We start from the raw sequence: 13428 nt of genomic DNA, 5'->3' as shown, positions 1-13428 counted from the left end.
CATATCGACTCCAGGCCTTTTCTCTGCTAAATTTATAATGACATAACAAAGGAATTGCCCACACCAGCCCATGAAATAGCCTTTGAGTCAATTGTCCAATTACTTTTGAGCTGCTGAAATGAAGTGATTGTGTTAAAAAAAAAAGGCTTTAGTTCCTCACATTTTTATGCAATCTTTTTGTCAAACCCACTGAGTTAAAGCTAAAAGTCTGCATCTGAGTTGTTTCAAATAAATTGTGGTAATGTACAAACCCAAAACTAGAAAAAAGTTGTCTCTTTCCAAATATTTTTGGACCTAACTGTAGGTCAAACTGATGTCTCTCATTTTCTGACATACAGTGGGGGAAAGAAGTATGTGATCCCCTGCTGAATTTGTATGTTTGCCCACTGACAAAGAAATCATCAGTCTATAATTGTGATGGTAGGTTTATTGTAGCTGTGAGAGACAGAATAACAACAAAAGATCCCTCAAAAACCTAGTGCTCAAAAGTCAGAGCTTGACCTGCACTGTAGTGAGTGAAAAAGGTATTTGATTCCCTATCAACCAGCAACATTTCAGGCTCCCTGTTGTCTTCCCTGTATGCAGGTAATGAGCTGAGATTAGGAGAACCCTCTGTAAGGGAGTGCTCCTCATCCAAGCTTGATGCAGTAGCTGAATAAAAGTCACCTGTCCACAGAAGCAATCAATCAGATTCCAAACTAGTACAAAGCTAATGAATAGTTATTTTGGTGGAGACCTCCAAATACATAAGTTCTTTTGCAAACTGTGTGCTAACCCTTGATATAAAGACAATTCAATGAGAATAAGAGAGAAGAAAGCAGGGTTTTTTGCACAAAACGAAAACTTATATTGAATATATCAATTGATTGTACATCAATTCACTGGTACTAAGGACAAATTACATTACATTTGTCATACAAAAACAAGTCTCCATCTAGACACTGATCCAGATAATCCTAAACAGAAAATAACTGGACTTTCCTTTTTTTAATGTGGGATAAAACTTCTCTAGGTGAAGAATGGCCACTTCTTCTTACTAAATAGCCTGCCTAAGGGTTTGAATTAAGAGAGCTACCAAAGCAAAATCAAAAGAGAGAGCTGTCAGTCCCACTGTCATACTCTGTGAAAGTTTAGAATCCCGTAACAAAGCTTCATTCTGTCCATGTAGCTTTCTTTAAAAGCTGTGGAGAGTTCTTTTCCTGCGTTTATTCTGTGACAGCTCGATCTGTGTTGTTTCATTATCTTTACTTGCTTCTTTGCACAGATAAGTTTTGAAGGGCAACATGCCAGATACCCATTTGAATCATCTGCTGATTCGCTTATAAAGGGGAGGAGATATGCATTTGCTTGATGGCATAAATCCACCTTTCTCAACCTTGATGGTGAAAATCCCTGAAACAACTTTTGGGTGCTAATAAACCCAGGCCACAACCCATACATCCACATACCTTACACTATTGTGATGGTTAGTGGGATAAATGCCTGTTACATTGCTTCCAGTTGGAAGAATTTCACCTTTACAAATAGCCAAAATGTTTATTGATTTCAGTGTTAGCTGGCCTGAGAGACACAAATTGTACATTGCTTTGACACTGGCATACATAGAGATATATCCTTTGTTACACATACAAAACCATTTTAGGCTCTTTTTCTGTTGAAAACCTAAATCACTAGTGTGAACATGTGCAATATTGCCGTAATGCTACTTTTTCCTTTTAAAGGTGTTCGACAATACACCTGCTGCACTTGATGGGACCATTGCAGCTGGAGATGAAATTACTGGGGTGAATGGCAAGTCTGTGAAAGGAAAAACTAAAGTAGAGGTGGCCAAAATGATCCAGAATGTTAAGGTAAATTCAATCCACTTTTTCCAGCATTTAATTACAACTCTCGGGATGCTATGTAACTATGTAGCATTGTTTTCTTTTTTTGTTTTTCTTTTAAAACTTCTTTATTGGATTTAAAAACTAAACTAAAAATGGGACAAGAGATGTCCTTACAATCTGACAGGTTTTGAGTGCTTTTACAAGGAAGAGTGGACCAATTGCCAAGTCAAGATGCGCTATACTGATAGACTCCTACCCAAGAAAACAGAATGGGTATGCCGGTGAGACACTTCAATGAAAGCTTTATATCTTTCATGTATGCCATAGGATTCTTGTATATGGAGCCACAGACACAATATGTGAATACATACTTTTTTCTTGATAGAGCAGACTACAGGAGCACTATGTGCAGACATACAACCAACATGTGTTTAAGTGTGTCTTGTATTGCAGACAGGATTGCACTGAGTCTGTCAAGTTTTGTGTTTGCTTCAAATCTCACACCTGGTGGAGGACTTGAATGATACAAGTAGATCTGTTTTGGCTCTTTGCCAAAGAGCCAACGTATAACAATTGGTCTCCATTGGTGTGCCGCCTGTCTCCACACCGAGGCCACTCCAGCTTTCTCCCTCAGGTAGGATGACCCCATCAGCAAAGAGGCCGGTGGTCTCAAGGCTACTGGCCCATCACCTTTTGCTGGGTGACCTGGTGAAGACCTGGTGTCACTTCAGACCCTGCGCCTCATGTGATCCTGTGCTAAATGCCTGAAGAGAACCTGACAGTTTGTTGTTCTGGAACAAAACACATTCTACCAACCATTCTGGTAAAAATCTGACAAGCCTTCAAAACAATGTCATTCATGAGGACATGATACCCTAAAGTCATGGGCAGAAAGGTCTCAATGGTAACTATGACATAGTGTGCTCCAATGGAGGTTTTAACCCTTCCAGAAGGGAATTGAAAACCAGCATTCTATGGTGAATGAACAGTAAAGATCTCAGTTGTCAATCGGTTAGGTAGCAATTGCATCAGATGCCAGCAAGAGCAACTGGGGGGGGGGACACTTTGTTTAGGGCAGATAGCCTTATAAGACTGGCCCAGTTCAGTAAGGGTGACAGTTCTAATATACTGAAACTGGAATGGCCTCCAAAGGTCTAATAGTTTTTTTTCTTTTCAACATATAAATAGGTTCCTCTGAGAACTGACATTACCATGTCAGCTAATTATATTTAAATTCTAGTCTATATCCTATGATGTTTAAATAAAAAAAAAAATGATTTTTTTTAAAAGCGGACCTAAACCCAAAATTCTACTTTACATAAAAAGGTAGACAACCCTTTTAAAGTACAATTTTTTTTTTCTCTTCAGTGCAGCACCTCCCCTTTCTGTCTTGATTGCAATCAAGACAGAATGGGAGTGCAAAGCCTCCCCGGATACCTACATCATGCATCCCGGGAGGCTCTTGGCTGCTCCTTCTGTGCATGCCCTCATTACACCCAGAAGAAGCCCTTTCATTAATAGAAAAAAAAAATTGCCGATCTCACGTATGTGCAGTGCGCGATCGGGTGACGTAAGAAGAACCCGTCAGAGAGAGCGCTTTCTCTGCACCGGGCCGAAGACTAATACCGGGACAACTCGGAACCCAAATGAAGAAACCTCCTGACAGACAGACAGATCTGTAGGTTTAAAGTTAAGTGTGTTTTTAATCTTACATCAGAAATCCCTCGACTGTGGGCCGATGCTCCTTCGTTCCACTAGTGGACCTATTGTATCATTGACAAACCACAAACTGGGGAACTTAATCTCAAGGTTTTTCCTTGGCAGCAAACCATAGGGTCATGGTTAGGTGTTTCTTAAAGGAGCTGACTTTTTTTTTTTTTTTTTTTTTAGCAGTTATCTTTAATTGGCTTAGAAGGCTGTGGTGCATGCTCCTAAATGTGTGTTCAGGTGCCTTCCTATTTCAAACTCCTTATTCTCACAAGATCCCCTGTTGCATCCAAACAAAAAAGCAGCACCTGGTGTCTGGATTTTAAAAGGCAAAGGTGGTTCCACCTATCCTGCTATGGATGGGTGCTGAAAACCCATATGAAATTCAGTAAAACTATTACCAATACCATTTATATTCAGGTTTTGCAATTTCAAGCTTTTGCTTTCTTCTTGCTAGTAGGCGTTCCATGACTAGCACTCTGGACTCTAATTCCAGCAATCAAAAGTTCAGGACTCTTTGATTTACCATACCTTTGATTCCTGGATCAAGATTTGTGTTACTGCCACAGAGCTCATTGAGATCCAGCACTTGTTCATAATGTGGTGCGTTATCCATAGGGTCACCATGGTTACCTAATGCAATAGGCTTTGCCATGCACTATTGGAGCAGTGTTCCCACAAATGCAACTTACTCTGGAACTTCTTTAGGGGTAGGACTTGGGTTCAACACACTGAAAGGTCGGGATGCAGATGTTTACCAGTTACTGTTGGTCACTTGACACCTTAATTCATTACAAAAATGGCAGAGCATTAAACCCCCGAGAAGCTAGATCACAAGAAGGGGGACCGGTCCGGACCTATTTTGTGCCATGCACGGAGAGACAGGACCGCTAGGGGGTGCTATGACTTGCACAGAGGTGAGCTCTGAGAAGGGCCAAGGCGCAGAGTCCAAGCAGTAACCAGGTTTTCTCCAGAGCTTCTGATGGTGAGGATGTTATGCCGCTGGTTACTGCCGGGTTGTGGTCCTTGGGCACACCAAGGTGGGCAAAACACAGTACCAAATCACAAAGCAGAAGGACGGTCGAGGAATGTGGTGGTCGAGGCAGGCAGCAAGCAAGAGAGGTCAGGTCAAATGCCAAGGATCCAGGAGACAGACACTAGTGACACACTAGACACTGGAAGCAACAGAAGGCACAGGTGACTCAGGGATATCCACAGACACAGGAACACTGGAACAGCACAGGGAAGTTGGCTGGGAACCAACAGACTGGAAAACGAGGGGATAACACAGGAGATGGACAGAGGAAACACTGATTTAAGCACCAGGTGAACAGGAACTAGCTCACAGAACTAGGGGCTTGGCACAATAGAGACACATTGCATGAACACAGAGTGCAGTGTGTGAGCTAACTAAATAGCCAGGGGTGATTGGGAAGCTATTTCCTGATCGGCCGGTGAAGCTGATAAAGCTTGCTAGTGTAGCCACGCCCAGAGTCAGAACTGCCCGCATGCACAGGAGAGACGCGCCTGCTTTAGCAAGGAAGAGGTGTGACATCTTGTGTTCGATTTTGCCTGTATCCGACACATTCAGACCTACATCAAGATCTCACTAGGCCTGCTGTCGCTTTAAGGCAGCCCTTTTCATGGCTGTCATTGTGGCCAGAGGAGTTTAAGAGATTATCTTGGGTGCCTGATTGCATTCTACCACCTTTCTTTCCAGACAGCGCAGTTATGTTGCTTATGCTCCGCCTCCGCTCGAAGGTTGCACCTACCTCTCATCTAATCCAGATACATTTATTTAGTTAGGTTCTTAGTGTAATAGTGAAAAGGGATTAATCTCTCGTGTGTTGACATGCTGATGAAAAATTACAGTAATACATTTTCCATTTTTCTAGCTCTACTTTTAATTCACATATTTTTATAAAGTTAGGTTGAAAAAACACATAAATCAATTAAGTTCAATCACTAGCGAAATAAACATATTCCAGATTAAAACCCCATAGACATAGTTGATCCAGAGGAAGGAAAAAAAAAACCTTATTTAGTTTACTCCAACAGGGAAAAAATTCCTTCCTGGTCCCATGAGGCAATCAAACGTTGCCTGGATTTTTTTTTATTTTTTTTTTAATTTTTATTAGAAACTAAAAAAAACGGACATATACAGACCTCAATCCATCATAAGTAAAAAACATTATGAGATATAAACATGAAGCAGGCATACCGTTTTTGTAATAATATACATTGCAAAAAAGACATAAAGAAACAATATACAGTATGCCACATTGTGGTAGCGAAAACAATTACTCAATAGTCCTTCTGTTATAGGAACTTAGCAATCTTGTTGCAGGTTTCATTGGTCACTGATTTTATAATAAGTAGAGAGAACAAGATAAAGAAGAAAGAAAGAGGGGGGATAAGTAAGAAAGGGAGGGGGGATAGACAAGGCAAGAGAGGGAGGGGGGAGGCAGGACGTGGGGACAAACAGTGTAAGCGCCAGGACCTTATGCCGATGGGCGGAGTAACCGCAAATAATCTGCAGTGGTCTTAAAGTCATCCCAATAAAACCAGGTACGTACTGGTCCACGTGAGGATCGATTCCCTGATCTCACAAGCTCTTCCATATATTGTATATCATTCACCCTGGTCACCCAATGCTGTATAGTGGGCGGAGTAGTTTGCCTCCACAACGGGGGGATGCAGGCCTTGGCCACATTTAATAGATGGCGCAGTAAACATTTTTTATAGCGTTTCCTCAACATTTCCAATACATGCAGCAGGGCAAGCTCCAATTTGTCTCATATCAACACTCCTGTCAGTCTTTGTACAATGTCCGCGACACCTGCCCAGAATGAAGCCAGACAGCTCCAAAATATGTGCAACAGCGTGCCTGTGTGTCGCCCACATCTCCAACACACTGAGCTTGTGTGTGGAAAAAGCTTTGCTAGCTGATCAAGAGTTCTGTACCATCTGGTGAGAAATTTGTAATTAGTCTCTTGATCCCGGTTGCAAATAGAGGTCTTGTGTCCATAATATAGCATAAGATCTATTTGATCATTGGTAAACTTAGTGTTAAGATCTCTCTCCCTTTTGGTAACCAAATTCGGCACAGAGGAATCATGGGCTGTCAGTTGCAATTTACACATATAGGAGAGCACTCCACTCAAGGGATCCCCAATAACACAGACTCTCTAGAGGGCTAAGGGAGCGATTGAAATCCTGTGCTGGCGGCATTGACAAAATAAAGTGTTGATATTGTATCTTTCTCCATATATCTAGGCAAGGAAGGGAGTGATCAACCTGAAGCTGTTCTGTACTGGACCAGGTGTAATGGTGCAAGAAATGGGTAGCTCTAAAAACACCACTCTTAATCCAGATCTTAAACACCGGGTCTTTCCTACTAGTTGGGAACTTGGGGTGTCCCAGTATAGGAGACATGGCGCCACACTTATCATTATCAGAGACATTGAGTCTTCTAGGTTCACCCATCCCTTAAAGCTGCCATGTCTGCACCATTCTACCATGCCGGTCAAATGTACTTCCCTGTGTTTTAATATCTGGTCTGGAAAAGCCATCCCCCCTTGATCTTTCGGGAGTCGAAGAAGAAACTTGTTAGCCGGGGCGGGGGTCAATGTTCCAGATGAATTTCAGGAATTCAGAGCGAATTTTATGCAACAAATGGAGAGGGATACATATCGGTAACGTTTGGAGTCAATAAAGAAGACGTGGCATGATGTTCATTTTTAAAATATTGCACTGTCCAAACCAAGAAAAGGCCTGTTCCCTCCATCGTTGAAGATCTCTATGCATTACGTTAAGGAGTGGTACAAAGTTCAGCACTCAACTACTCTTCAGCAGGAATGTTAGTGCCCAGATATCTTATAAAACTCTGCGCCCATTTAAACGGGAAGGAGGGGTATAGAGCTTTCCGAAGCTCAGTTGACAAGTTAATGTCCAATACCTCTGATTTTTGGAGGTTAACTTTGTAATCGGAGAACTGGGCATATTGACGCAACTCCTTCAGTTTAGGAATGGTCACCTGGGGAGCAGTAATATAAAAGAGAAGATCGTCCACATAGGCAGCAACTTTGTGATCAATGGAGCCTACTCTAACGCCCTTGATATCTGGATTCCTGCGAATATGACCTAATAGAGGCTTGAGAAGCAGAAAAAAAAAGTGTAGGGGAGATACCAGGCAGCCTTGTCTTTTGCCATTTGTGATAGAAAATGGGTGGGAAAGGACTTGTTTCATATATACCCAGTTCACAAGGTCAAAAGCCTTTTCTGCGTCTGCCAAAAAAATCAGCAAATGAATTTTGTGTGTGGTTACATAGTGTATTAGATTAAGCGTGCGAGTAGTATTGTCTCTCGCCTCCCTTAGTGGGAGAAAACCTCTTTGATCTGAGTGGATAAGGTGATCCAAGAATAGGTGTAAGTCTATGTGCTAAAATGCTAGAAAAAAGCCTAATATCACTATTCAGGAGTGATATCGGGCGATAATTTGCACAGAACTTAGCATCTTTGTCAGGTTTCAAGATGACTGTGATGTGGGCCTGGAGGCGTGGAGGAATCAGCAGGCAAAGGATGTTCTGATGAAAGTGCATTAAAGACCGCCAGAAATGGTCCCGAGTGTTGAGGGAAGAACCGCTTATTAGTAAGCTAGAGTAAACCATTAGGGCCAGGTGCCTTACCTGTGGATGCTTTAGTAATAGCTGCTTGCAACTCCGCTGAGGTGATAGGAGCATCCAAAGCTGCCAAGGCGCCCTCTGGTATCTTAGAGATACCAGAGACAGCCAGATAGTAGTCCTGTATAGTTGCATCAACTGTGCCTGGGGGGCATGTCTCAGGATGTCCCCTGAGGTTGTATAGCTTGGAGTAAAAATCCTTAAAAGAATCGGCTATATCCTGAGAACGATGTAGCAGTGTACCAGAACTTGATTGTATGCTAGGTACAAAGGTACAGGCCCTTTTAACTCTTCTTCAATTCTACCGTGTTTCCCCGAAAATAAGACACTGTCTTATATTTTTTTTGGCTATTTACCGGTATGTATGCTTTTATTTTCTTTTTCACCTAGGTCTTATTTTCGGGGTAGGTCTTATATTAGGGCAGGTTTACAAAATAGTGCTAGGTCTTACTTTCGGGGTAGGTCTTATTTTCGGGGAAACACGGTACTAATTGGGCTTTCGTGTCCGGAGAGTGACCACATTTATGTTAAGTAGCTGTGTTGATGCTGACGCTCTTTTTTAACCCTTTGGCCTTGCTATATCAACAGACCGCGCACGTAACACTTATGGGCTTCCCAAATCTATCAAAAAAGGCCAAAATCTCTCCCTCTAAATGAGTCCCATATTCACCTGAAGACTAAAGTGAATCGTTTAGACGCCAAGGACTACCCCCTGGGGAGGAAACATCAGAAGATACCATTATCGATATCAGGGCGTGATCAGAAAATGTCATACTGCCTATCTCTGAACTTTGTACATAGGAGATGGCATAGGAGAGTAGAAAGTGTAGTCACACTCATTAGGGTGCTGTATGTTCAGATGTCAGTAAGCTGACAGAGATGCAAAAGACTCTTTAATCGCTGTAGAACAGAGTGAGGGAGGTGAGAAGCCCCTCTAGACACATCAAAGACTGGGTCCAATGCCAAGTTTAAGTTGCCCCCCCCCCCACCAACGTTCCCTCTGTAAACATATGAGCAACATCGAGGAACTCTTCCAAATAAGATACTTGATTAGTATTCGGAAGATACATGTTAAACAGGGTGAATAATTGATAGTGAATTTTCCCCTTAACTAAGAGGTATCGCCCCTCAGGGTCCACCTTCAAAGTGACTAGCGTCCAAGGGAGAGATTTATCAATAAATATACTGACACCTTTAGACTTTGAGTCGGGATGAACCATAGTATGTTGTCTGAAAACAGCGTTTTTTAAGTGGCGTAATCAAATCATGGCAGAAATGCGTTTCCTGTACAAACGCTATTTGACATTTTAGGCGATTGAGGGAATTTAAGACCACTGAGCACCTAGTTGGGGAATTAGGGCCAACTAAATAACGTTGATGGGTGTAATTTTTAGGGGCATATGGGTGCTGGGAAAAGCCTAATCTTAACTTACAATTCCACTGGGGACAGGGGGAGAGTTAAGGGAAAAAAGGCACGGAGGGCGAAGGGTAAGCTTAAGACCACACATAGGATGGGAAGGTATAAGAAAAAGAAGGAAAAAACAGAAAAATGGAGGAAGGGGAGAACAAGAAAAGGAAAAGAAAAAAGAGGGGGGGGGGGGGGGGGGGAAAGAAAATGAGGAAGGTGGGAAATGCTCCAGACACACAGCTGGAGCCCACCAGATAGGACTAATGTAATTAAGTATCTGGCTTCTGTTTCAACAGTAAAAGGAGCAAACTAGTGGGGGAAAGTAGAACTCAACTTAGGCATGGCTCCACCCTCCTCCACCGCGTCTAATTTTAATAAACTAAAACTCTAAAATCCACCATCAGTAAAAATCTTGGTTACATAAAAGGAGAACAAATATTGTCTCCCAAATAAATCAGGGATAAGAAGGAAGAAACCATCTTGGATAATATATTTACCCCTAAAAACGTATCAAAAAACCTCTATGTATAAACCATTATGCAGTCGTTTTTGTTCAAGACAGTCCACAGCCAGACGGTGTATCAAACAACAGCAGTGGTAGTAAGCGTTCGAAACAGAGCCCACCTCCTCGCCTCCAGAGGCATCCCTTTTGGGCAGTTCTACTGCTCAGGCACCACTCACCATGGACTGGTCGTTCAGTGTCTGTCAATGTTATTGGTAGACCTAGACATTATTATTAGCACTTTTGCATTTAGGGCATAAATAACCCAGAACATACATAGCAAGGAGAAAAAAATGGTAGAGCAAGAAAATCCAATTAGCACCATCTGACTGTTACCATATAAAACTCATCTGTTGTACATTGAGCTGTCGGATAAAGCCTTCTCGGCTAGGGAAGTAGGGCCATGCAGATAACTAAAATAGACCATAAACCACTGGCCCCCCAGTGCCCCGGTAACACTGCAGTATCTACTATATCTTGGCAGCCCAGTCATATATGGCAACACCACTAATCTCAAAAGACATCACTAAACTTGTAGGGAGGAGTGAAACTCCAAGGGAGGAGGTTACAGCTCAGTATACCGCAAAGTACATTGCCCACTATAGTCACACTCCATCAGAATAATAATGGACTATTGTATATTACCCTAATCAACAAATCTATCAAACCCAAAAACATTAGCCACATGAACTTGCAGGCATAAAACACGTCAGTTCAGCTGTAATGGCAGATAACTTTGACATCAATACCAGAAGGACATAAACCAGTGCCCCCAGGAAGGCACCAATCATAGTAGGGTTGAGGATCAGGGTTCACTTGCTGTGGGGCCCGGGTTGTTCCTTTCTCCTCGTGGATCAACACGCGCAGGCCTCCAGAGAAAATCCACCCTGCGGTTTTGCAGCAGAAAGGCCGCTTATTCTGTAGGGAAATCCGGCCAGTTTGGAATACAAATTGGATCCACTCCTACCATAGAGAATAACGCAGGAAGCTGTGCATGGCGGTGTAAAGCAAATGTCTCTCCTCCTTTTGTCACTAACACGTGGAATGGGTGGCCCCATCTATATTATGCCCCCGCAGAACAAATCAACTAACAGTGGGCGAAGTACATGGCGCATACGTAAGGTGTGCGCTGAGACATCCAGTAGTAACTGTATACTTGCACCATCGTAGTCCACAGGACCTTGCCGCCAAGCTTTCCTCATAATCTCCTCTTTTAAAGTGTAGTAGTGGACACTGCACAGCACATAATTGGGCAGATTGGAACTACAGTCTTGGATACTGCGCAATCTCTGTACACAATCAAGTTCAATGGCCGTATCTAATGGGCGGTCAAGAATCATGTTAAAAATGGTTGTCACAGTAGCGTACAGGTCAGCATTAGCTGTTGCATTAGGGATGCCTCTGAGAGGCACATTATTTCTCCTACTGCGATTTTCCAGGTCATCAGTGTGGAGCAGTAAGGAAGTAAGCTGTAATTTAACATCCCCCATAGCAGATTCAAGGGTGGTCACAAGGATCGCATATTGCTAGCAGAGGATTTCATGGCCAATACTCTAGTGTCAACTGCTGACACCTTCTGCTTTACTGCTTCTAGATCTGTACGTAATCCCGCCTGGATTTTTTTGACAAATTCTTTAAAGGTTTGAATATGGTATACCAATAGAGTGATGGGACTTTAGCCAGACACTTAGCAATAATATGTGTGTCAGAATTAAGGCAGATTACCTGAGAGTGAAGATGGTAATATGTTAATAGAACAAATTAGCTCAACAAATATCACACTTTCTGGTCTTGGACATTCAACATCTGCAGAACAACTTGCATGGTAATTGGATTAAGGTGTTTGTTTTGGGGTATTCCCAACACTATTAGAAATACACAGGTCATGACAAGGGAAATATATTATATATGGCAGACATAGTGGTACCTTTGGGATCTGCGATGGCAACACAGACAATTTTTTTTCCTTCACCACTTCTATATGCCAGGTTTGTAGAAACCTCAAACAAGCATTACTTACCAAACCCCATGTGCAATATCTGAGTACTTGTGGTCATCACAATAAATACTCCCTTTAAAAAACATTTTGCCCTATATAGTCTCATCCCACCCCTGCATTCCTTCCATATTTTGTGAATTCAAGAAATTTGGTTCCTTGATGAACTTAAAAGCTATTTTTCACAAATTGGAGTATCCTAATGTCTTTCTTCATACAGTTTATCTTACTCCATAGCAATTTCTGATTCAGTTCTGTCTTGAAGCAATCAAGAATATGGGAGTGTTTCTTCCATTGAATAATTCACAGCTGTTTACTTATAGTTACCCGTTATTTCTTTAAACGTTCCAGCTTGATATTAAAAAAATCACTCCCCCTTTTGGTTTGTTAGAATAATGTTCCTACATTGATATACACCAAAAGATTTAACACAGGGGGCTGAATACTTTGGAATTCTGACCATCCTCCAATCGCATATTGTTTTTTGACTAGACCCAAGTCTAAAGACAGGGCTAGACTCTGTGATGTCTCTTTATATTATCAAGTTACTCGGTGGTTTATTTGGTTTGATAACTGGGATAGGGAAACCATGGATTACTACTATATTCTCTAGATCTCCTCTCAATCTCTTTCCCCTTTGTTCTTTTACTTAGCCTTCCCTCCAGACTTTGGGGCACCATCTAGAACACAGCTGGTCCTGGTCCTTTGTTCTGTTAAGGCTACCAAGAGGGACTTTCCTTGGCATTTTCTGATGGCAGCCAAAATGGTTATTCTTATAGATTGGTATTCCACTACCTCCACATCTCTTAGAGATTGGTTATTGAAGTTTGAACATATACAGCATATGAAACATTTGGTGGCAGGTGACGACAACCAGACAGCTGTGTTTTTACTTTGTCCACTATTTCAAACTACTCTCCTTTTTAAATTATTAACTTGCAGATTTTTTTGACTAAATATTAGTCTGGATTCTTTGGAATCCATTTGGAAAATATCAGTTTTAAGGGCTTTTTTAAATGTGCAGAAAGTAGGAGCAGGGAAGAATATGCCAGAGAATCAGGGTGGCTCTGAAAAAGTCTTGAAGCTGTGAAGAAGAGTGTCTAGAGGTGTATTTTATTTCCAGCGGGACAGGAGAGTTTTGAAGCTTGAATTTGATTCTAAGTAAAACCAGTTGAAGTGGAAGCCAGTGTAGAGAACTGCAAAGAGGCAGAAGAAGGGAAATGGTGGGAAAAGTGGTTGACTGTCTGAAGCATTCATGATGGATTGTTGGAGAGACTGGTGGAATACCATGAGTGAGGGGATTGCTC

General features: G+C 42.0%; 1 protein-coding gene across 1 annotated transcript in view; it reads left to right on the top strand.

Moving 5' to 3' along the window:
• PICK1 (protein interacting with PRKCA 1) overlaps window positions 1–13428 on the top strand; it is a 624859-nt gene that overhangs the window by 515933 nt on the left and 95498 nt on the right. Inside the window, exon 4 of the mRNA XM_072421156.1 lies at window positions 1722–1850. Within this exon, the coding sequence (XP_072277257.1) occupies window positions 1722–1850 (129 nt within the window). The remainder of the gene's footprint in view (window positions 1–1721; window positions 1851–13428) is intronic.

This window comes from Pyxicephalus adspersus, chromosome 8 (assembly GCF_032062135.1).
Source record: "Pyxicephalus adspersus chromosome 8, UCB_Pads_2.0, whole genome shotgun sequence".
NCBI lineage: Eukaryota > Metazoa > Chordata > Amphibia > Anura > Pyxicephalidae > Pyxicephalus > Pyxicephalus adspersus.
Note: the sequence above shows the minus strand (reverse complement) of the source record. Positions and strands in the feature narration are given on the sequence as shown.